At 34.0% G+C, this 27020-nt stretch overlaps 2 protein-coding genes across 2 annotated transcripts in view; both read right to left on the reverse strand.

Moving 5' to 3' along the window:
- LOC144850836 (mannan-binding lectin serine protease 1-like) lies at positions 1–6437 on the reverse strand. Its single transcript, XM_078708308.1, has 6 exons — positions 6270–6437; positions 4750–4914; positions 4423–4602; positions 3189–3371; positions 2219–2401; positions 1–1079 (listed from the first exon to the last, which is right to left on the reverse strand). The coding sequence occupies exons 2-6, from the start codon at positions 4865–4867 to the stop codon at positions 319–321; spliced, it is 1425 nt and encodes a 474-aa protein (XP_078564434.1). The 5' UTR covers positions 4868–4914; positions 6270–6437; the 3' UTR covers positions 1–318.
- Positions 6437–27020, reverse strand: part of LOC144850812 (low-density lipoprotein receptor-related protein 6-like) — a 26605-nt gene continuing 6021 nt past the window's right edge. The window contains exons 3-16 of the mRNA XM_078708267.1: positions 26423–26557; positions 20289–20418; positions 18453–18597; positions 17427–17546; positions 14480–14752; positions 14236–14389; positions 13996–14127; positions 13171–13282; positions 12361–12505; positions 11341–11457; positions 10317–10559; positions 9057–9219; positions 7849–7976; positions 6437–6816 (exon numbers count right to left, since the gene is read on the reverse strand). Of these exons, the coding sequence (XP_078564393.1) occupies positions 6476–6816; positions 7849–7976; positions 9057–9219; positions 10317–10559; positions 11341–11457; positions 12361–12505; positions 13171–13282; positions 13996–14127; positions 14236–14389; positions 14480–14752; positions 17427–17546; positions 18453–18597; positions 20289–20418; positions 26423–26557 (2338 nt within the window). The 3' untranslated portion in view covers positions 6437–6475. The remainder of the gene's footprint in view (positions 6817–7848; positions 7977–9056; positions 9220–10316; positions 10560–11340; positions 11458–12360; positions 12506–13170; positions 13283–13995; positions 14128–14235; positions 14390–14479; positions 14753–17426; positions 17547–18452; positions 18598–20288; positions 20419–26422; positions 26558–27020) is intronic.

Genomic DNA, 27020 nt, shown 5'->3' on the forward strand with positions numbered 1-27020 from the left:
AGTATTATAAATTGCATATTATTTTTATATAACTTGTTTACTTTAAATGTTTGGTATATATATAAATATAATGTTAAATGTAAAAAATAATTATAACACTGAAATTCAACACGCAGCAAAAAGTTAAGATTTTTTTAGCCTAAACTACCTTACTGATCCTTTTCTGATTAGCTCAATAAGAAAGCATATGCTTTTCATCGCTGAATTCTAAGATGTATACGAAAGAAATACTATTATTAGGACCAACTTAATACATATAAATCCCTTTATTTTATTTTTGCAAAGTTTGCGAATCAGTTACACCATCACTATGATAGTCTATCCTTCTATAATTATTTTATCAATCCAATCCAAAAATGCTGGAATTCTAGTGTAATATCTATATTTACCTGATTGGGAACAATCTTCACCCCAACTAACTATCCCGAACAAATACCATCGGTTATCATGAAAAATTGAAAATGACCCGCCATCTTCTCCATTGCACGCATTGGTTCCTTTCTGTGCGTATCCAGCACAGAACATCTTACGTGTCACTGTACGCTTTGTTGAAGTGATGCACTTTCTTTGACGAACAACAGGTAAATACATTTCCTTCAACTGTGGTGTTTGACCGCCTCTTTCCCAACCGTTTACCCGACCAAGTTGACCCCTTTTCATTATTTTAGAAGTTAGATTGTTTGTCGGTAAGCATATAGGTCGAACGTAATCTGTAAAGTTTAAAATAGGTGTTTCGAGTTTTATCATAGCAATATCAGCGTTGTAAGTGTTAGCATTAAAATCGTCGTGCGTAACCAACTTCCTAATTCTGTAATAATCACGGTGATTGTCAGCAAGGCGAATAATGGTATTCTTCTTCTTTACTGAAATCAGGCCGTTGATGCAATGTGCTGCTGTTATTATCCACTCTGAATTTAAAATTGATCCACCGCAGAAATTCTTCTTTTTGCGAAACTGGTAAAGACGTACCATCCATGGCGCGGACCCTCTGACGGAATCCCGTCTGCTTACAACTTGTAAACCTTCATCTCGCCTTTTCTGATGCAATACAGTTTCTGGGGATGTAACAGTTCCGCACCCTAATGATTACAAATATGCAGTGTAGATTAGGCTTTTTTTCAGAAATTACTCTGAACTAAACTTACATATAGTCAATAGTAAACTACTGTACGCCGGGTCTGACAACAAATGCAGCTCTAACTATCTGCAGCAGGTAGTTAGAGCTGCATTTCTTTAACTCACATTGGTTGATCATAGGTTATTATGATTGGCAGATGAACAGCTAGATATACATTTGTGCATAAATGCAAACCAGTTATGGCGACTATAGTGTTGATCTTCCAGTGTATTCAGTGACATAAGATCTTTTACTTAATTGTTTTATCCATTTTTGTATCCTAGTTGTTTGTACTCTAAACTGCTTCTATATTATGTCTTTGGAAAATATCTTAAAATGTCTAAGTTTTGAATATCTTGTTTGTTGGTTTCATCACGAGTGATAGTTACATAATAAAAAAAACATAATAGAACTGAAATCTACTTATGTATCTCTCCGGTCGTAATCAGTGTGGTTCCCTTAACATGGAACCCCATCTTGTGATTAACTTATGCCCGATAGTTTCGCCTACGGTACATACTGAATTTTATCTGATCACTTTACGACTCTGTATTTTAGAATGCTGAATTTTTATTCTGTAACCATCAAACCACCACTCAGTTTTATATTGAAGCTGAGAAATTAAAACCTGTATTTTATGGCGCCCATTTTGAAAAAAAATGGTGGCCATAAAGTGAACTTTAAAAAATGCTGTAGTTGGATTCCTTGACCCTTTATACGTTGTCACTAAAATCACGTTTATACACGATGTAGAGGTTGAGAAGAGTATAAATCTGTATTTTATGGCGTCCATTTTGAAAAATCGATATATAGACCCTGTATAACACATATCAGTTGAGAAACACTTGCTTTTATATTTTTCCCAGAGAGGCCCTTTTTAGACTTATAATAGGGATACTACTAGAGGTGCCATTTATAATGATTTTTACGTGCGAGAGTACCATTTACAGCCATCCGCTTTGACAAAGGTCCCAACTTAGGTAGGGGTTGGGGACGTGGCTCAAATGTGGAATGTTGGGTCGCAATAATTCACAAATTAGGATCAGAGGGACGCGGTTAAAAAAGGTTGCGTAACGCTGCTCTATAGTGCATAATAGATACCTGAGCAGGATAAGGCCTGTCCAGACCATGTTCCATCCGCTTGGCATACTCTGGTTTCATTTCCACCAACTTTGTTACTTCCTTGCTGACAACTGAAAGAGCAAGTTGAACGGAAGACGGACGGTTGAGGACATTGATCACCATTTGAAAACGCTGGCAGAGCCAATGTTGGACAAGTAATAGCTGAAAATTAAAATACATTTTAAAAATTGTGGATCATTTTTTTATATCTGATCTGATCTCTGATATATAACAAGCATTTTTTTACTGATGATTTTTACCGGATTCAATCAGTGTGGTTACCATAACCCGATCGTGTGATTAACTTATGCTCAATAGTTTCACCTACAGTGCATACTGATTATTATCTGACCACTTTACGACTCTGTATTTTAGAATGCTCTGTAACCATCAAACCACCACACAGTTCATTATATTATATAGAAGCTAAGAAATTAGCAAAAACATGTAGGCCTACTTTATGGCGCCCATTTGAAAAAAAAATGGTGGCCATAAAGTGAACTTCAAAAAATGCTGTAGTTGGATTCCCTGACCCTCAATATACGTTGTCACTAAAATCACGTCCATACACGATGTAGAAGTTGAGAGGAGCATAAATCTATATTTTATGGCGGCCATTTTGAAAAATCGATATATAGACCCTGTATAACACAAATCAGCTGAGAAACACTTCTATATTTTTCCCAGATTTGCCCTTTTAGACTTAGGGATACTACTAGAGGTGCCATTTATAATGATTTTTTTACGTACGAGAGTACCATTTACAGCCATCGAGGGTTGTTATTTAACAAAATCCGCTTTGCCAAAGGTCCCAACTTAAGTGGGGGTGGAAAGGTTGGGGCCGTGGCTCAAATATGGAATGTTGGGTCGCAAGAATTCACAAATTAGGATCAGAGGGTTGCGGTCAAAAAAGGTTGCGTAACACTGCTCTATAGTGCATAATAGATACCTGAGCAGGATAAGGCCTGTCCAGACCATGTTCCATCCGCTTGGCATACCCTGGTTTCATTTCCACCAACTTTTTTACTTCCTTGCTGACAACTGAAAGAGCAAGTTGAACGGAAGGCAGACGGTTGAGGACATTGATCACCATTTGAAAACGCTGGCAGAGCCAATGTTGGACAAGTAATAGCTGAAAAGTTAAATACATTTTAAAAATTGTGGATCAATTTTTTTTTATATCTGATCTGATCTCTGATATATAGCAATCAATTTTTAACTGATGATTTTTACCGGATTCATACAACCATATTTGCCAAGGAGATCATAGGGAAATTAAGTAATACAAAATTTTACATGTGTATCATATGTTGTGTCTGTATCATGTTTGGCTAGGTTATAGTCTGAGAGATGAGTCGATTTAGTGCACAATGTCTACCATTGGTCTCAATATGATTTTTTTTGTGTAAGACATACGTTGGTACATCTGAAAACCAAATTCTTAAGTGATTCTGGTGATGCACTTTCGGGTCAGAGGTAAATTACCTGTTTTTCACGCAATTTTACAAATATCTTTATTTCATGGCACAGTATTTGATGAAATGCATCAATTGTTTTTGAATTAAGCTCAATGTAAAGCTGATAAATCATACTACACATTGATTGTCATTTAAAGTCATTTGAGTCATTATTTTACAAAATATATGGAAAATAATCTAATTTTTTTCCATTTTTTTGTAAAATTTCATTCAGGTATCCAAGGCGGAGATTTATCCCCAAGTTTTTCCATTGTGTTCGCCTATGTCAGAATTAACCATAATTTATAGATTGTCACTGACTGAAATTTTACCAAAAAATAGAAAAAATGAGATTATTTTCCATATATTTTGTAAAATAATGACTCAAATGACTTTAAATCAATATATAGTATGATTTATCAGCTTGACATTGATCCTAATTCCAGGTTTTAGATGTATCAACGTATGTCTCACACAAAAATCATATTAAGACCAATGGTAAAAATTGTGCACTCTATCAGACTATGAGTTATATGATTTATTGTAGGCAATAAATTTAAAATTTTGAGTGATATTGTACTAATGAATGCTTATATGATACTGCGGAATTCTAAAGAGTACCAGGATATGGTGGATTTTTTGTTTGCTTTTTCAATAATTTTAAACACCATTTGCTTATCGTATTTTTTCACAAGTATAATTAATAAATCCATTTTACAAACTTACCTCCACATAATAAATCATTTCCTGACCAAGTCCCATCAGCTTGGCATACACGCCTGACGTCACCAATCACCTTTACGTAACCCTCTAAACATTGAAAGTTACATACTTCCCCAGTTTTTTTCAAACTGTTGCAGTACCCATTTGCGTTAACTGGTGCTTTTAAGCGTGGACAAAGTGTTTCTAAGAGACAATACAGTCATATAAAGTCAAATAGACAGCAATTAACTTAGTTACAAATATAATTTAAATTCTAAGTAATATTTCTAATTTTGGTTTTTTCATAGTTAAAATTATTCACTATTAAATTAAAAAGATAATGCTATTTACCGATACAAAAAAGATCTACAAAACCTTCCCATTCCCCGGAAGGCAAACAGGTGACGTTGGTTCTCGATAACGTCTGATAACCTGAATTGCATACTATCAAACATACTGAATTGGCCATTCTGTCACAACCACTTGTTCTTCCATTAGGTATCTCAACAGAACATCCTTATTAAAACAAATTGAAAAAAATATAAAAAAATATTCTTGAGAAATAAAAATATAAGTCATTACTGAATTACTGAACTGGATCAATATCAATTTCTACCATTTATTTTTACTTCCTTCACCTGTTGTGATATATATTACTAGCAATTATACCCGTCCAGGATGCATTATTTTTTTTCTAAAAGTTTTCAATTGTGGTTTCCCAGAACAATTCTAGTAATTTCAAGATACTCAATTACTCGACTGAACCCTAAAAAACTTTTCCAGTATACTAAGGTGTGATCATTTTGAAACCCATTACTGCCCAGCCCAGGCGACCCTCAGTAGTAGTAAATGTTCTAATAAAATTCCAATCATGTTGTATTTTATTACTCCCATCTTCCAACACACACCGTACTCGGTGATGTGTTAAAAAACTTCCCAGTACAAATTCCGGTCATGTTGAGTGAGTGGCCAAGTGGTTAAGACAGCGGGACCGTAATTACGTAGCCATACCATCGACAAGGTGTCGACAAACAATTTGTATAAACAAACTAATATCCAATGGAAAGAAAAAAGTGGGCATTTTGAGCCTATTTTGGCCGCTAGCTTGGATCCAAGATGGCAGATGATGTTCAAATATAGTTTACTAAAACCTTCCCGGTACAATTGCGGTCATGATGATACCCCATAATGTAGGCCTAGACGCCTACATTAACAAAATATTGTTATATAGTAGATAAATTGGAAAGAATAAATTATTGTATCTTTCACTCTGTAATACTAATTCAAAACGATAAAACCAGTACATTGCACTGGTAACGACGATGGCCATTATTGGCAAAATTGAAAAATGTATTGAAGGACGAGAAGATTGGTCACTATGTTGAGCGTTTAGACTTGTATTTCAAGGCAAACATTACTACAGAGAATAAGAAATGAGCAACACTGTTAACAGTTATTGGCCCATCATACAAGCTCTTACGAAATGTGGTTACATCACAAAAACCCAAGGATAAAACATTCTGGACAGAATTGGAGTATTGAATAGAATTGGAGTATTGAATAGTTTCAGAAAAAAATTGTATAAGACATTCTCTAACAGCCCCATACCACCCATCATCAAATGGTCTTGCGGAATGTGTAGTACGCACATTTAAAGAAGCAATGGATTTATCGAAAAAAAAAGTCGAAAGATTTCTGTTTAATACCACGACTGAAAAAACACCATTGGAATTCTACCTTATAAAAGCAACAACAAATATATAAAACATTTAAGGTACACAACGTGTATGTAGTTAATCGAAACGTCAAGGAACTCAACAGGTCATTTCCGTGTTGTACCGCAAACTTTATATCAACAATAATACTTTTACCTCTACGCAAAATACCGTCGTCTACACATGTCCGTGCTTTAGGTGTTGCCAAACAAAGCTTACCACACCCGCCATTGTTTTGAGTACAAGAAGTTTCACCTAAAATTAAAATGAGAATGGCACAGTTTCTTTGTAATTCTACGGTTTCTATTTTTAAAATTTGGAAATCAATTTTTTTTCACTTTGTGATGTTAACACTTTCCCTATCACCTACTTTGTAGTTTTAAATACAACGAAGAAAATGTTATAAAAAAAAAACCCTTAAGCAACTTCCCAGTTTCCAGCACACGAGAATTATACAAAGCCAAACCGCTGAGCCTTCCAAAGACATCTTCCCCAACAGCAACCAGCTCATCGTCTACGACCTTGTTCATACGCATAAGTGTCTTCTTACTCCAGTCCGTAACATATATGAAACTATCATCGACCACAATATCGAATGGATAAGCAGAATAATCAAGGTGCTTCATTAACGTGCGTTGAGAACCATCATACTTTACTCTCTCGATTCTGTTCATTTGCGCATCACACCAATATAGGAACTGATCTAGATATTAAAGCAAAACACATTCGAATTAATCTTTAACAAGGCCAACAGCCATTAAGTCGCGTGCTACAATGCATAGTGATACCGGACCGACAGACAGACCGACAGACAGACCGACCGACCGACCAACCTACCAACTGACCGAAATTACTGAACATGTTTAAAAATGTTGAAATGTTTAAAAACATTTATATTTTTTTAATTTACACGTGCGTAGCCTGTCACTTTTGACGTGCTCGTATAACGTAATTTCGAGTTGAAAAGTAAGTCAAGAAAACAGAAATCGGGCAAAAAGAGTGCGCAATAACATTTAACGCGCAGTGCGCGCGCACAAATCTGCGCACTCATGGCAATTCTGTAAACGCTTAAAATTGCCTGAAACGTACTCTTATTTCATCGAAAATAAATTTTGAAAATTTTTAGCGCGCGTACGCATGCGTTACATGTGCTACGCACGTAATTGTATTGCCATATGATGATTTATGCCCTGAAATTTATGAGTACCAAATTTTATTTAATTGTGATTCATGGTTGTGAAGATATGATTACAAACGTGATTTCGCTAAATAGTGCGTAGACCGCGTAATTTTTTATTGCGCACCGTGAAAACATAACCACATCGATTCCTGGCCATAAGGAATATACTGTGAAAAATTGACTTAGCTAGATTAAACTGATATCAAGATTAGGTCAGAAAGCGATAAAACGCATAGTGATACCGGACCGACAGACAGACCGACAGACAGACCGACCGACCGACATAGGGAATTATAGAGTCGCGTCCACGCGACTAAAAATGTTCACAAACTTACGCCACCAATATCGATGTTTCAGTCATGTCATGTTTCAGAGTGCCATCTTGTCAAAATATTATTGTTTAATTAGTAGTAGGCTGGTCTAGTAAATGCCATATTTTTTTTCAGGCTGATACTAATGTTTCTTTTTTAAAGGTTGTGTTCACCAATAAATCAGCTATAGCGATAACGTTAAATAAGCAACTGTATATTTTAAAGCCAAAATCAACGTACTTACGTTTAGTCTCTAGTGCAATGCCATTGGGCCGGCCTATAGTTGTATCAATCAGAACACGTCGATTAGATCCATCCATCCAAGAGCTTTCAATTTTTGCTTCAGTTCCCCAATCTGTCCAGAATAACAAGCTGCAATTTGTGAAATTAAAACGTCTCAATAACTGGGCTACATTAACACATCACAGCCAAAAATAAAATAGCACCACGTGTATACTATGCTTTCATTTGGCATAGGCTTAATGTTTGATGCGCACACGAACAATATTGTTGGGTCTTTCTGAATACTTAAAAAAACTCATTTCACACTCGTTATGTGGACATGTACTGTTCCAGATATTTTTACATATCGTACAGTATTTATGTCTAGGAAGAATCTGTTTACTACCATAACGTGCACATTGATTTTGTTGTATAGTTGAGCTATATGTATTAATAATAATGTCGATGAATCACTGTGGTATTGTCACGCTGTGTGAAACGTGATATAATAATAGTACTGTTTTTTACTCGGTATTGCTTATTAGTGCTGGGTGTCACATGGGGGTCGATTCTGGGTCCTTTATTATTTATTTATTTATTTATTAACAATCTTTCATTTATTTTAAATAATCTGATTCACTTTTTTTTGCCGATGACGTAAAATGATTAACATTCTTCACGTCACGTCTTGGACAAAAGCTCTTCCCAATGTTGGAAAATGAAAATGTATGTCTATTACCTTTTCTATTGTTTTCTGCTATAATGTAAATATACAATATCTTGGGTTAATATCTTTTCATAAACAGTTGGATATTTATATTATAGACAATACATTAAATTTCAGTAACCATCCTAAGTATGTTGTTTTTAAAGCTAGTAGGATACTGGGCATGATTTATGATTTGGTGGGACTCGGAACCTCGACCGCCAGAACACTAACTTGGCTTTCATACCTCTGGACCACAGAGATTGCGCTGATGGATTGGGGTTAGATTCAAGCAGAAGTTACTGAGCCAACAGAATTGTTAATAACTACATGCACCAAAATTAAACCTCGGTCCCTAGCTAGCCCAAAAGTACAAACAGATTAAATTGGAAACGTCAAATATAACAGTTTTTTCAACATGTAGGCTAAAATTGTGGATCTTCTACATCGGTTGTTTAGGACTAAACATTATTCAGATTGTCCTCCCGGGCTAACTTTAAAATCATATATTAATTTAGTCCTACCCTCTTATTGGATCTACGTCAATGGCTCTTGGCTTCTCTATGTTTGAGCTAATCAGTATCGTCTTACTGCTACCATCTAATCCAGAAACGTAGATGGCACCGTTGACACCATCAGACCAAAACAATAATCGGTGAATATGGTCAACTGCCAGTCCGTCAGGTACTATAAGTATTATATAAGAAAAGTTAATTGTTACATTTCCAATAATAATTTTCTAATTTCATTTTGATATAAAACATATTCAAACCAAATCTGTTGACCATGTGTATGTTATTTAATTTCTGGAGGAAATGGTATATCTTGACGGATACGGTAATAATATAAAAGCACATAATAGACGGTATAGCTACAGATGTGTCTGTAGAAATTAATTACTTTGTGTACTAATGTACCTCCAAAGACATAAAAAATGAAGATATTAGGCCAATGAATAGTTATTATGTAGTTTAATAAAGTTAATCACTTTCGTAAAAAACGGAGGAAAATAAAGTTAAAAAACGTTTAACTCAACCAAAAACCCGTTGACAGGCAGACTGTTGAGATTTTGTAAGACACAGCATATTATTATTTACTTTAACTTGTTATTTTTTTACCGTAGCAGTAATAGTACAGAATTACAGCCAAATTCATTTGGTCATTCGTACTCATCTGATCGCTGTTAGTGAGATTGTTTGCAGTAAAAATTAGTGGGGACAGTTCAGGGGCGGATCTAGAACATTTTTAGGATGGAGGGGGCCTTTCGTGGTGGACAAAGCCCCCTAGAAGTTGAGTAGTTTAGAGTAGTTTAGGTCATTCGATTCACTTTACGGGCACATAAATCTTTTTTGGTATAAATTTTAACTACTAATTTGAAAAATATGATTTACAATGTAGGTTATATCTATTTGTTCTATTTTGTTCACCGAAAAGCAAGAAAATAATGTATTTTGTAGCCGCTTTGTTTTCTTTGGTTCTAACTCCATGTTTGTAAACTCACGAGAAGAAACAATAGGATGCCATGTGGTTGAAAAATGAATGCGGTTACTTAGAAACAATAGATAAAAAGAAAACAGGCAGAGCTGCTGCGTATAATGTTTACATCAGATTTAACGCGCATATTAACGTACAAGCGTAAGGTATACGCGGGCATCATTCACCAATAACATACTGATATTGCAATTTGTTTATACCTGGTTAAGGGAAGGGAGGGGCTTTCCCCCGTCCCCTTTTATCCGCCGCTGCAGTTACACAAATTATAGATTAGGTGTGATTAGGCCTACCGTATACATCAGGATGAATAATTTCAAATTTCCTGCCACCAAGTAATGATCTCTTGATAAGATGCGCATTGACGTCACTCACGTACACGTAGCGATCGACTGGATCAAAGCCAATTGCAATTGGGTTATTTAATGGACCCATGTGTAGTGCTGCTGCTGTACTATTAGCCTCTTGTAAATCAATTTGGTAGGTAGTTTTACGCACTGTGTCTACCGCCAGTATAAAGTTGTCCTCAACAATAGCTTACAAAGTACCAACAATAAAAATGTTAAGTATGAATAGGCCTACACATATAGGAACACATTTACTTTATTATTTTACATATATTTGTGCATTGTATTCGAAACTCATGTAATACAAACTGAATTACTATAATTGTAAAGAAGCTATATTATTAATGAAAAACGACTCGTTTAATAATAAGCAGTTTAGATTTCATCTTTATTGAACGACGGATGGAATCTGATGAAAGCTGCCTCAATATTCTGGATTATGCAAAAATTAATACACTTTACCAATTCGAACTAAAATAAGCGCTACATATCAATTGGCTCAAACCCTCGTCAAAACACACAAAATTGTTATTTATTGTTTTGATACGATTATTGTGAATAGAAGTCAGATTATCCTAGAATAATTACATCACTGTACTCTTGGAGGAAATATATCCTCCATGCTGTATTTAAATACCGGTGTAAAAAGAAACGCACCATTTATACACTGATGATTAAGTAAGTATACAAATCTACAATCATCCATCATCATTCAATATTGATGAGATTTACTATTACATTCTTAAAAATGTACTATTACATTCTTAAAAATATAGATTCCACGAAAGACAGAGAAAAAAAGATGAGATTTAAACTGCTTAAAGGAGTCGTTATATTCATTGTTTCAATACTTCTCACACTCAAAAGCTATATTAAATTTATGTTCCTGTAAAAATACAACATCCATATTACCTGACAAGTAACTACGCATCTCCACATTAAACAATTGGAAAATTACTCAGCTACTTACTGCTGTTGCATTTTCCATTTCCTTCTGCAATAAACCCCATAGAACACTCGCAAGTAAAAGTCTCTTCGCTTTCTGGAAGGCAGATTTGCTCACAGACAGTGTTATTCATACATGGACCTGGAAATCATAATAGACTTAGAAAAAGTAGTTCATATTGAGCCGTGAAATGTGCAAAAAGTCACATTTGTGGAAAGAACCACATTTATGCAAACATTTTGCCTTTAAATGTGCAAATCTGTAAAAATGAATAATCCACTAATGTGCAAAGATCACGGCTTTAAATGTAAAAACGATTAGTTTGACATTAAATGTGCAAATGAAATTCTACAAATGTGCAAATCATTTTTTCAACCTAAATTGTTGATTAAAAATAATTCTAAATAGTCACGGGTTTTTCTAACAATATTTTGAAAATAGAGCATTACATATTTAATTGTAGTACAGGCTGAACTAATCTGTCTTGAAAAACCACAATCGTGTCTGGCGATGCAGGACTGACACGTGGTCGCTGCTTGCTGGAGAAGGAGCTGAGTTCCATACCATTGCAATCCTTTGTTTATTGTTTGCACAGTTGAAGGCAACATGTTTTCGCAAATGTGGTTATTTTTGCACATTTCACGGCTCAACAGTTCACCATAGCTACGTATAATACAGATTATTAGGCCTATGTTGTTGTAAAATATTATGTAAAGCCTGTTAAACTTTAGGCGATTTATTATCGCGATACTCGAAAGTGTCCGCGTGCGTATTCCTAATCTTACCAATTCCCGACGAATTCCTTGAGTGTTTTTATTTCAACAAATCTAGTATTTCAAAGCTTCTACTTTTTTGGCGTAGCGAAAAAATGCATACCAATCAGAGACCACATAAAATAAGATGTCACTCCTCGTGAAAAATAATAAAAGGGTTAGTGGGAGTCTCTGATTAATCAAAAAGACTTTCTGCTATTCATTATTTAGTTAATTAAATTCAGGGTTTGAGAATCTCTCTCTAAAAGTGGTGATATTGAACACAACTTACTGGTTCCGCTGGGTTGACGAGTAAAATCCAGCGTCAGAATTCCATAGACATTTCCAGAAGTTTGTAAAGAATGCAAAAACTCTGTAGTTTCTCGGTTTAACACATGCAGACTGCCATTGACGTATTCAGTCAACAATAAAAAATCCTTTCAGAAAAACGTTGATTAATATTGTTAAATCGATTGTTATATAATATACAGTACAGTATTTTCTATAATGTACAACTTATTTCTGTGATCAATCGACATCCATTTTATATGTATGTGATCTTGCGTTTGTAATTAAAACTGTGCTTAATCAGTGTTGACTACCACTTGGTAGAAAGACTGGCATTTATTATTACTCAATTAATAAAATTCTATTTAAAGCCTATTTTCCACTAGGAGGATTATTGTCGCGCGAATCAAAAGTATAGGCATATACGTACGCATCTCATATTTCCATTTCCAAATTTCCATAAGAGTTAAATTGTATAGTTCCTTTTTTTCACTTTAGCGAAACTATTCGACGCTTCTACCTTTTGCCTAGTGAAACATGTCTTGCATAACCAATCAGGGCTCACGAAAAAAGTTAACTCGTTCATGAGAGCTTATCCAAAGCAATACAAATGTAGCGTGAATATTTTCTCTGCAAAAATCTTGGTTTACAGGGAATGTGGAAAACATTGTATACAATTGCGCCTCCATAATTTAACAGCTTGATGGAAATGAAACATTTATATATTAAAACTATGCTTCGTGAGTTTGGAAGACGATGCCAATAGGAACTACATGTAGGCCTATCTGATTCGTTTATGTAGTGAAGTTATTACCTGAAAAATGTCCATGTCAAAATAGCTTGCATTCTTGTTTACGTATAAAACATTTCTTGAATTTCCATCATAATCAACTGATTCAATAGTACCAGAATTAGCAAAGTATAATCTTGAAGTAAAAATATATTTGTGTTACTCATTATGTAAATACAAAAATATAAATAATAGTGAAAACGTTATATCTAGTTTTAGTTTTGTCTCATGACCTAGATGATCGTAGATGATGATGAGTAGCAGATGAGATACACAGGCATAGCCTTTCCGATCTGATGGGGTTTTTGCTGGATGGCAATCGTTGGTTCTCCTGAACCGACGTCCTTGTCCAACCACCTTCCACACTATCATACAGAAGTTGGTGTGGGTACCGGTTTAGTCGCCTGTGTAGCAGTGGCTGAGTTGACTAGTAGGCTACAACAGGGTAACCCTTAATCGTCTCTAACGTGTATCAGGAATATACGGTAATATAATCGGTAATATACTGTAAATGACACTTAAAAAATATATTTACATTTGTGATCGATTATGAAGGATGGGATAATGTGCCCCTCGATGGCTATGGTAGTTAAACCTACTGACGATGTATTTATAACGGTAAATACACGTTCGTTCATTGCTGGTATACCGGTAGATCAGTGTTTGTTCATGCCTTTTATTTAAATAAAGTACTTAAGTAATTACCGAAGTACGTCAAATGTGTATGCCTATAAAACTGGATGTCAACGAAATTGGAGTAGCCTATAGAAGGCAAATGATGACTTGATTCTGAACCCATAATTGTTCTATTGTACCTTTATAAAGTTAATTCTATAAAGATTATCTGACCTTTGTAAATTGAAATCAAGAGTCATTCCACTTGCTTGACTTAGATCGGAGACAATTATTGTTCTTTTGCTTCCATCAAGTCTAGCACGTTCGATGTGTGTAGAAGACCCACGTTCTATCCAAAACATATATCTACCAATTACAGAATGAGTATTTTAGTATAATCATGATCACTAAAATGAAAAAAAACCCCGTTATTTAAAATGGTTTAATGATTATCAAAATAGTTTCAACAATTACCGGTGGATTGGATCAACTTCAATACTTGTTGGCTTCACAATGTCTGTATCTATTAGAACATGGCGGTACTGTCCATCATATGATGATACCATAATATGGTTATTACTATAATCTGTCCAATATAATGATTTAGAAAGGTAGTCGATGGCAATACCTAAAAGAAAATTGGAATTGCAATATGGGGAAGTAAATAATTGTTATTCAGAATAAAAGCTAACCTGACTTATAAGGTAGGTGAACATACCTAGCACTGATCCCAAATTTGAAGAAACCATTCTTCTTCGTTTTCCTCCTATCTTTAAATCGAAACTGAATATTGATTTATCATTTTCATCCGAAAAGAATAAAATGCGTCGTGTAACGTCTGCTTCTAAGGCAGTGATTTTATGTTGGTTGTTCAGTAATTGGTCAATAGAGGTATGTTCTTTTGGAAAGAGAGCGTGTGGAAAGTTGTTCATTTTTCGAATGGAGGTCCCATATGAGTACAACAAAGCTGGTGTCGGGAGGAAGAATCCATCTAAAAAATCAACGGTAATCAGCATTATTCAATAATTTTAAAACTCGAAATACAAACATAAAATGCAAATGAAGATTATTGGGATCAATGCCTAAGAACGGACCGGTAATATTATTACTGCTAGGTTTACTCGAACTAGCTAGCTATTTCATTTTTTTTATTTGTTTATTTGACCAACAAACCACAAGATAAAATATACAAAGATGAATTGGTCAGCGACTGCTAAAGTTTCACAACGCTACGAATACGATAACGAAAACGGATACGTCATTTGTGAAACTTTTGAGCTGATCCCCATTTCATATTCGTAAAGCGTATTCGTGTAGACGAATATCACCAGTCATATTCGTAACTACAAAACGAGTATAGTTTTTGATTATTTTCCATATTTTGCATTTAAGAATGATACATGATTATAATATAATTATAGATTTATTTAAGTAATTTACTAAAAGTAATTTACTAAAATAACAGGTCAATTTTGATAAATAGCAGTTTTTAAAGTGCATTTTTGCTTTGATGATACGCTAGGCCTAGCCAAGCAACACGTACCTGCTGCGCTTCGTTCAAACAAAAACGAATACGTGTTCGTGACGTATCCGTTTTCGTGTTCGTAGCGTTGCGAAACCTCTCTATTGACAATTATTATGCCATCCTATGACATGAATATGTATACAGTGCTGAATTGTACCTATTTTGTGTCTTACAGTATATGGCAGTATTTACGGAATACACTGTATATGTTATAGGCCTAGTGTAGCATAGATAAAATTACAAGACGTTTTAATTCAATTTTAAACACGATGATATCATCTAAGTGACAAATAAAGATAACAATTTAAGAAGATAACTACGTGTTGCTTGGCTGCCTAGACCTCAAAGCGAGGGAGGACTTTAAAAACTGCTAGTTATCAAAATTGATCTGACATTTTCAGTAAATTACTTTCGTAATTACTTTCAATAAATCTATAATTATATTATGATCATGAATAATTTCTGATCCAATGAAAAATGTACAAAATAGATCAAAAACTATACTCGTTTTGTAGTTGCGACTGGTGATATTCGTCAAAACGAAAACGCGAATATGAAAATATGAGGATAACTTCAAAAGTTTCACAAATGTGTGACGTATCCGTTTTTGTTTGGTAAGGTTGCGAAACCTGCGAAGAGAACTCTATTTTTAAAATTCGAGTGGTGACGTCAGAACATCCGGTAGCTACAAATTGTACATCAATTGATATCTATAACTCATCAGTTTTCATAATACATTATAAAAAATGGGGGTAACCGGCCATCCTGTGGAACTATAACTGATTAAAATAGGTTTACATTAAATTACCTATTCTTTAGCACACGGTTATTAAACTTTAACGTGCACGTGCGTCGTTATTTTGCAATTAAAGTTCATCAAAATGAATGAAATCTACTACAGAAGGAATGGAAAAAAAATCAATTGCGAAAACAAGTTTTTCTACGGTTTTTATGAGCTGTGCGCACAAACGCGTGCGCAAAACGCAAACAAAGATATAAAATTTTGAAATGCTCAAAATTTAAGCGAAATTGCTTAGAATTTAATTTTGCGTAAATAAACGTACTCGCGTAATCTTTTGCGTAGCACGCTATTTTTATCATGTCAAAAGTTGCTCCATATTATGAAATACACTTCTGTAAAGTTTCATTGAAAAAAAAATCGCCGAAATCTATATGGTATGGGAGTTTTGTATTATTTTCTTAATGTTTCATAAAGTTTAAATACATGAATTTCGATCTAAGCTTAGGCTTGCTATGAGGACGTATGCCGTACGTATCACTGTGCATTTTTTGCCGACCTAGAAGCTAGGGTAATTAAAAACATGCAGAATTGATTATCTAAATTCCGTGTTGTGTTGACCACACACCACAAACAAAAACACCTCAACATTAGCTTAAAAAAAGTTTTTTGGATATCAGTGATCAGAGTGTCATTTCCGGCTACCTGGACGTGCCTTTTATCATACATTTTCCGTCAAGAGTAACACTTACGGCCATCTAGGGTATCTTTTAACAAAATTCACTTTGCCACAGCCTCCACCAAGGGGGTGGGGAGAGAGAGGGGGTCTGTGGCTTAAATACTTAGTCTCAGAAGTGCCTTTTACTTCTAGATCCGCCCCAGATTCGAGATGGTTTATGTAGGCCCTATTATCATGACTGTGCCATGTATATTGATAATCACCACTCAAAGCATAGAAAATGCATATTTACTTCTTTTATTTTGTTTTTAAGGTTCGTGGTACACATGTTTAATTAATTCTTGATTTGAGAAACCTTTCTGTTTGTTATCTATTTTACAAATTCGTAGTTTAACAGTTACCCTAGTTGTCCTGGATTGTTGTAGTAGTTGTCCCAGGGGCTAGTTGTCCTTTACCAACTTTTAAATATGCCGTGACCGTGTTTCGAATACAATTACATTTTTTTTTTAAATATCTTTTTTTTATTCATATTTGTTATAGAAATTATTTTAATTTGTGTTCATTTAATTTATTATAGGAGCCATTATTGGAATCATTAGTTTGTGAATGTCTATCAATCGCGTTGCACCGAACAACATCTATATTTGATTTATTTTATTTATTTGATTGCCTTGGTTATCATATGAATTTAACTTTAATTAAATAAATAATTTAATACGTACCAGACTGACACACACCATCAGACGAAAGAGAATATGAATCTTTACATAAGCATCTGTAGCCATTATTATCAGCACTAGTACAAACATGCGAACACGGATTAGGCCTACTTAAACAAGGAGCTAAAATGATGAAAAGTAAATAGAAGCAGCATTTTACAAGTTATTAATCATATATGATTATAAGTCAAATGCAAATTATCTTTTATTAATCTTTTCGGAAATTCATTGCTCGTTTTACAAACATATAAAAATATGTAACAATACAAAATATAAACAATTACAAAACGCCAAAAACATGAGTAAAAAATTATATAAATAAACTTATTGAAAACCACTAGTTACGTTTAAAATGTTTATTAAAAAGTTAAATGACTTGTGGAAGGAAGGAGAGAAGGTACCGGTTCGTGCAAGAGGTCGGTGTCCAGAAGCGACCACTTCGGACTAAGTAGTGGGAGTTAAGTATTGTAAAGAGGGTGGCCGGTGTCATTCAAAATAGATTAAAATATTCTGGATTTGTTACTATTATAAGCCTCGGACAACGACCCCTGGCAACAACCAACTGTCCGCTCAACCTTCCTAACAACATCGTTAATTCTGTCAGTTGTATTGGCATTCCCGGCCCAACCAGAAATACAGTATTTCCAGGTTCGACATATGACTTTAATATAAAAGATAGTAATCATTTTAACATTAACATTGAAAGAATCATTTTCCATACAGTAAAGAATTAACCCTTTACCTGATACAATATGGTCACACCATGTGAGTTGATCATTAAAAGTAACACCTAGATATTTAAATTTATTAACTTGTTCATCTGTATCGTCTATTATAATAGGACAGTGGACACTTTTTTTCGGAAATAGACGATGATCTTTTTTGTATTGTTGACATTTAAGATAACTATTTATTTATTTACAAATGCATTAATTTCACGAGAGTAGGGAGAGATATCATTATCTCCATTAAGTAAACCTAGGTGAAGTAAAAAGGTAATGATGAAAATGATAAACAAATTTTCCTTACATGTCTGTTCTACTTGACCATTGTTTCCATATATTGTAATTCCATAAGGGGGTGAATCCAAATCCATGTTAAAGTAAGCCTCTTCAGTTGTTTTATTAATAGACCATATAATGCTGCGCCTCCTATCAGTTATATAAACGTAATTCTAAACGAGAAAAAAAATATTTTTCATAAGAGCCTATCCATTCCACTCCAAACAAGGGAGATGAGATTACTTATAAGGGTATTGTAAAAGTAACATTTCATCTATATATAAATTTACGTAAGGGCAAAATTCGGTAAATCGCGCGAATGTTTTACTCGATGGTATATAAAGTTGGTTTGTACTTTCGATACTGATTTTAACCACCTGATGTTAACCCTGTTTACTAATTAAATTGAGTTCGATAATTAGTTATTGACAAGTAAAACGATTTTAGGTTCAACGATTTGCCCTAAATAGGGGTGTTTCGTGGTATACACTGTCTAATGCATGTCCATCTTGAAAAATACCCGCATACAATAATACGAGAATGCTTCGCATTTTCCTATCTCCTCCTACGATAATTGTTTTTAATGGCTGAAAACCGGTTGAACAGCCCGAGTAGGCCTACAGCATCATAATGTTGAAGACAGGCCGATTTAAAAAAAAAAAAAAAATACTATTTTGATAGATTTAATATACGTGTATACAAATGTATTGATTGCAATGAATGGAACATTCCAAATTATTTGGTTTAACCATGGTTGCATACCTCCATGGTTTAACACAAGTAGGTAAATTTATGGGTCCTTGGAGAATAAACATAAATAGTATTGTAATGCTATACAATACTGTAAATAGGTATTAGCCACTTTTGATCGCCATTTGAATCGCAAATTTCGTATTGTGAGTGTTGGTACTGTTAGATATAATATAAACAAATATACTAATAATTAACTTTATTACTGTGAGTGTGGGTAGCCCCTACTTTTAGATTATAAACACATAATAATATAATACTTTATTACTGACAGTTGCTTCTCAACGTTTGTATTAATTAATAATTACAAAAAATATAAACGTCGTACTGGTGTATCGTTACATATACTTTACTATTTCAATCGACTATGACAGTGACAGTTTTAACAAAGTATTAAATCGGAAATGTTTTACTCTATTTAGTGGTATATTATTTATAGGCCTATAAAAAAATATTTTGTTACTGAGTGGATAATAAAGAAATATAAAGAATAATTTTATTATAAAGAATATATTAAAAAATTGTTCCTCTTTGTACCCATCCTAATCCCTAACCCACTCAACCCTAATGTTAGATACAAAACACAAATTGGGTTTGTTTAAATGAGTCCACATATATATAGTCCTGCAGTACGTACATTTGAAATCGCCAGTTTTTTTACGCTGAAATTACTATGTATTCGAGAACTATCTGTGGGCACGACCTAGATGGTACGCGAGCGAAGTATTATAAAATTAATGAATGTTTATGAGTTGGACGGTGAGAATATTTCATGAGTTGAAAAATAGAGCAATCAATTTGTAATCTTATGAATTCTCTCCATTCAGTGAATACAAAACGCTCATTGTTTTTTAAGTAAAACATATGCTTTTATTCAATGTATCCATCGTAAATCATTGGCGAATGCTAGGTCGGGCGGGAAGGAATCCAGGCCATCCAAACTACTCCAACTTCAAACGTGAAGTTATAGACGACACGCACTAAAACGTAGCGTGGCAAAAAATTCTCAAAATCTTTACAGGAAGCTGAACGTGCATTAGAGGATCCGAAGAAAACAAGCACTAATTTAGCTCCGTTTACTATGAAAAATCAATCTAATTTCACTCTGAATTACCTTATAAACTTTTAACTTAAAGAATTCTGAAGTTGCCTCTGGCTCTTTGTAAAATATGCGTCGATCGGATCCATCAAGGTTGCATGACTCAACTTTAGAAAACCCATTACCCACGTCTGTCCAGTAAAGTCTAAATAATAAATATTGAAATGATTATGTAGTCCTTGTTGTATATAAGCTAACATTTCTAATTTATAATACTAAGGCAATACTAGAATTTAATTCGTCAATTTGACGAATTATAGGTGATCATTTTTATAAATTTATTGACATTAATATTTTTTAAACATGCACGTATGTTAACATACAATCGGAAAATGTTGATGTATGCCATTCTATTATACGCTGATAGTGCTTAGTTGTGCCTATTATATGCCATATACATTATATACAGTATATACTGTATATCTATATACAGTGTAGCATTGGTGAAATTACGGACACACATCATGTTCTAAGTTTTTGGCACTGATGACATTATCAAAATAAACTTGTGGATACCAATATCGAAAGATAATGAATTGAGCAATAAAATATAACAATTAGAAGAAAATTTGGCACGTAGAAGCGCGGTGCGCGCTCTTCAACATGTGTATAACTTTGACGAAAGAGATGAAAAAACTACTTTTTAACTTCAACTGGCCATATGGTAACTTCATAACATTCGATAGGCTTAATTTTTATATGCATTCATATCTACATTTCACCAGCTATCATAATAAGTTATAAACATCAAGGTCAACTTTAATTCAGAAGAACTGTAAGGTATTCAACTATACGTTGTAGGTGAAATTACGGAACCACCGTTATTCAAATTTTAAGACGGGATGACGTCATCGAAATGAAAATATTGGCAACTCATGAGTAACATAATTGGTTGAGGTAGAATATATTAAAAATTTAAAAAAAATTGAGCACAGATAAGCTACTTGCGCTCTATTGAATATGGTGGTCTATGACAAAGTGGGAAAAAACCCTATTTTAAAAATTCATGTGGCCAAATGATGACGTCATACCATTTTGTACGTCTAATGTGTATATACATTTATATCTACAACTCATTAACTTCCATAATAAGTTTTAAAAAATGGGGGTCATCTTCCATTCTGAAGAGTTATATTCATTTTAAAAAGACCTTATTTTTACCCTTTTTTAGCACTTTGGTACAATTAATGTGCGCATTTTGTTATTTTTAAACGTGCTCATATAGCGTTATTTTAAGTCGGAATGGACTCAAATTTGGTGAATGTATTAAGGAAGATGAGTAGAATGCAATTTGTACAAAACAATTTTATTTTTTACGCTTCCTATGTACGCACGCGCAAAAACGTGTTTTTGCGCAGTAATTTTTTGAAACACGCAAATGGCCTAATTCATGCTCTAAATTGATCAAAACTTAATTTTGAGCGTTTTAAATTTTTAACGCGCGATTTCACGCGCATGACCCTACGTGCGCGAGTGTTTTTATTTGCTAATATTTTTACCCTTGACCTGAAGTTTACGTTTAGTGAATTTCATTAATATGTGATAATGAATTATGGAGATATGATTGATAATGTGATTTCGCAAAATGGCGTATAAATGACGTCACGGATGAGTGATCACGCTGAAAAGCTTATTATGGCTAAGTTAAGGTATTTAAAGGACATTGTGAAATTTTGGTAATCATTGACATTACACTTTTTGAGATATTTGTTACACAAAAAGTGTACAGAAAGAATAAAAAGAAAAAAAATAACTAGACATGTAACTCGTCACTTTGACGAGTTTGGTTATCCGCCGCGCAAGTGGTGCAACATTAACATTAAGGGGATAGGTTGCGGACAAAGGGAAGTGTTCACGTATGACCTGAACTGAAGAATATGATATGTTGTTATTGCTGAATTTTATTATTTAGATTCATATATAGTATACACAGTATAATCTGTATCCATATCACATACAGTGTAGAATAGGTGAAATTACGGGACCCGCTATTTATTGCAATTTTCAACATGTTGACGGTTTTAAAATGAAACGCGAAGGTAGCAATTTCGGAAGAAAATTATCTCAGCAACAACATATTAACGTGTAGAAGAAATTTGAATACGTGAAATATTGATGCGCGCTCTTTTAAATGTAATGAATTATGACGCAAAAGATGAAAATACGACCTTTTTTATTTAACTGGCCATATGATGACGTCACAACATCCGATTGGCAAAATTTTTACATGATTTCGTATCTACAATCCAATAGCTTCCAGAAAACGTTTTAATCGTGATTATTACATTTTATTCTTACGAGCTATAACATATTAAAATTTACTGTAAAGATGAAATTAATGACCCACGTAATTTATTTTTTTTGGCATGATGACATCATAAAAATTAAAACATTTTTAACTCATGCGAAAGATAGTTGATTGACCTAGACAATATCAAAATCGGGGTGAAAATGGAAAACGAATAAGTGGAGATGCGCTCTATTCAATGTGAGGAGCTATGATGAAAGACACAAAAATCCTAAATTTTATATTCGTGTGGCCATACGATGACGTCACAATGTCCGGTTAGCCATATTAATACCTGATCCGATATCTACAACTCATCATCTTCCAGAATATGTCATCCACAAAAAGTTGACCGTGTAGTTTAGAAATTACGACTGCTTAAAAAAAGGCATATTTTTAACGGATTTTTGAACTTTTTCATCAAAAACGCGCGCAAATCGTCTAATTCGACGTGCTCATATGACGTAACTTTAAGTCGAAATTGTTTAAAATTTGGTAAAATTACTAGAAAAAGCTGGAAAAACATAAATCGCGCGAAAAAAATATGTTTTCAATGCTACGTGCGCACCGCACACGTACAAATTTGCGCACGCGTGGGAATTTTTTACATGCTTAAAACGACATGAAACGCGTAGAAAATTGATTAGAAATTAATTTTGCGCATTTTGAAATTTTAAATGCGCGTGCGCGTGTAACTTTATGTAAAACACGCAATTTTTTTTCAACAGAAAGTTAGCGCATGATATAAATTAAACTTTTGGAAAGTTTCAATTTGAAATGTTATTTGGTTTTTGACCTATGTTAAATACGAGGAAATCGTTAAATCACGCGTAAGTCACGTTGCGCAATTGTAAACGTCATGAAAAGCTTCGCAGCACATCTTCATGTGCATGACGATATGTTGAGAAAGTTACAAAATGTTATGTTTGCAAGTTTTAGAGAAAAGCGTTCCACAAAAATCATACAGAAAGAAAGAAGATCAAGAAAAAGATGTTGATTTCGTACAATCACAAGAGGTTATCCTGCAACTTCGTTGCGGATAACCAATAAAGATTTTATACAATAACAATAGGTGATCATTTTATTCTAAATGATCACCTAATTATACAAATAATGAATGTTTACTATGGGAAAGATGGTGAGAATACTTAAGTATATAAGTTGAAACATAGAGTACTCTATCTTTCTCTTTTTTCATCGAATGTAATGTTCTCTCCATTTAGGCCTAACGAATACAAACATTCATTATTTGTTTTATAACACACCTACTTTTATTCATAAATTAACGAATGCTAGGCCGGGGAGCTAAGCTTAAAGACCCATTTACACTAGGGCGATAACGATCGACGATAAAAGATAAATATGCATTTTTCATATCTAAAACAAATAAATTTTAAAAAGTTTTCCTCCTATAACTATAGGATTAGGCCTATCATCTATGCTGCTTTTTATGAAAATAATATTTCCACACGTCTAATCAAATGACGTCATGATTAATAAAAACAAAAACTGTTCTAATTTCTTTTATTTTATGCAAGAAAAATGTATGTTTATCTATTTATCGTCGATCGTTATTGTCCTAGTGTGAATGGGCCTTTAGACTCAAACTTTAGACGCGGACGCGCACAAGTTGATTTCCGAACGCGATCATCAGTCAACAACGTCGTGTGGCAAACATTCTATTATACAGATATTGCCTGCTTAGAGGTGAAATATAAGATTTGACATCCCCGAGGGAATGATATTATGTTCGAGGGAATATATATATCCCGAAGCGGCAGCTGAGGGATATATAATTCCCCGAGAACATAATATCATCCCGAGGGGATGTTAAATCTTATATTTTACCGATATAAAAGGCGATATCTGTTATATTATATAGCCAAGAACAAGTCTGCTGGGTTGGGTGAAGCTAGGCTAGGCCTCCTATTCTATAGTATTTGTATTGTATGTAAACAAGCCTCCTGCCTAGACACCTTACCTTGCGAAGAATAATATACAGATAATTACTAATTAATGATTCCTTGGCAATAAAATATTCACTTAGGCCTAGGTCGTTTAAATTAACAGAAGAATTTCCATCAATAAGCCTATTAATAATAATATTATAATCAGGTAGGGCCTAGGCCGAATAAACAATTCGTCGTCTTCTCTTCGAGGAGCCGAATCACCGGATGTTCAGCGCGTACTAGTTACTAGGTTACTACCGTGAGTATTGACCAATCACAAACGGTGTTTCATCACATTTAGGGAGGACTAATAACAAATGAGGGCGCTATGTATGCATAGTTTAAATAGTTTAGATGATTAATTTCTTCAAGCAACTTCCGTGGCGCAGTGGTTCAAGCGTTGTCTTGCGATGTGACAATTCCACCCGAGTTCAAATCCAGTAGATGACTTTTGTTTATTTATCGGCGAACGCGAGTGTTGCCACACGAAAATTACACAGTCAATATCATCGAACTCGAGAATGTATATGATTATTAACAGGGGACACGATAATTACGCGAAAATTACTCAGTCAATATCATCGTTCTCGAGGATATATACGATTTACGATCCTCGCAGCGATAGTCATGTGACGCAGTTTCAACCAATCACGTTCACGTATTTACATAGGCTATGTAATATTATACAGATATTGCTTGCTTAGTGGTGCAATATAACATTGAGAGGTTTTTTATGTTTACAGCTTTTCATGATTTCATCTTCTGTTAGACGCGTCTTGACTGTCAAGCCACTAAATATTTTTTTATTTTTTTTATTTAAAACCAAACTTTTCTCGCAAACAAAAATCTTCAACTCATTTTGTTATCATCTCTGTTTAAGGTATATTTCTTGACTTCTTTTGAATTTATTACTGAGAAAATGTTAAAAGGTGTTGATTTTGTTCTGAATGCATTTTCATGAAATCTTGAAGGATTCGTGTGTTTTGTGCAAGTTCGATTCCCCTGAAAACTAAGGAAATCCATCTAGTCAATCGTTATAGAAGTTTGTGCGTCAAGGTATTCATCATTTTTTCAAGGGAACCTCATCTTGAGTAATGCCAACAAGACCACCAACCCATTTTAACCAATATTTATCCTTAATGTAAATAGCTTTTCACTATGTCAATGGTCAATAACTTTACTTTCGGTCATTTTCGAACAAAATATTGCATCAAAAGAGATTTGGGCGCCATTTTGAAACTGGGGTTGTTACCATGGTTACGGGATCGTGAAAATTTACCTAGAAGTTTTGGTATCCTAGCACCATAATGAAGTGAAACCAAGTGAAATCTCACTTTGAGCATTAAAATCCATTCCTTATACGAAATCGCTATTTTCATGAGGACCCTGACTAATGGAACTATAGAAACTCTGATCATCAAATGGATCGTTTCATTATTAATCAGGGGTAGGTTATTTGAAATAGTAAAGTATTATACATGTTCTTACTAATAATAATATTGTAATTTAGGCCTAGCTAAGCAAACTTTTTTATGATTTAAGCCGTAGGCTGCTACTACTTACAATAGTAAGAAAATGTATAATCTAATCAATGTTAATAATCTATAGCATTCCAAATAACCTACCTCTGATTAATAATGAAACGATCCAAATAATCAACCACCAACCAATCATTTAATGATCTGATTTTTCATAGTTCCATTCTTTTAGACAACACCCTGTCCGTGTGAAATGTTGTGCACGGCAATATTTTTGTTTTTCACCGAGCATAATTTAACTCAAATAATGGCAGTTTGGACATGCTTAACTTATGTGTGTATTGTAAAAAATTTCGTACTAGAAAACTTGTTTGGTCGATTGACAGGGCTAATTAGAGAAAATTTAACATAGATAGAAAATACGTGATAGGCTACCTGTTGTCGGCATAGTCAATAGAGAGTCCATTGGGCGAGCTAATATCAGTGGTGATAAAATCTGTTCTGCTTGTTCCATCTAGATTTGATTTTTCGATTTTTGGCACTTTTCCACAGTCACTCCAAAATAAAAGACTGTAAAAGAGAGAATTGATTATTGACAGAAGAACTTGTTATTTACAATTCAAAGATGTTCGTAAAAAAGACTAGTTATATTCGTAATTATACTCGTAAACTATTCTTTGGTTAAATTTAAAGTAGACTGGTCTTCAGTACTACGAACTTCGGACATATAGAGATTATTCTAGATTCATTGGAATTAGAACTATTATAAGAACATAAGGAAGTACATGAATTTAAATCGAATAAAATGCATCACAAAAGCTGATATTAATTTTATTATCAAACATGTCATCATGAATACAACAAATTAAACTGGACTCAAGGCAGATTCCAATTCGCATCTGGACGTTAGACGAAAGGGACCGATACAAGGATACGATAATTTATACAGAATATTAATCTGCGCATGTGTACAAGCCCAGTATACTCCGTTCTCATTGGGACTATAGTTGCTAGATTTAACGTTCGATCTAAA

Source organism: Antedon bifida, chromosome 8 (assembly GCF_963402885.1).
Source record: "Antedon bifida chromosome 8, ecAntBifi1.1, whole genome shotgun sequence".
NCBI classification, from domain to species: domain Eukaryota; kingdom Metazoa; phylum Echinodermata; class Crinoidea; order Comatulida; family Antedonidae; genus Antedon; species Antedon bifida.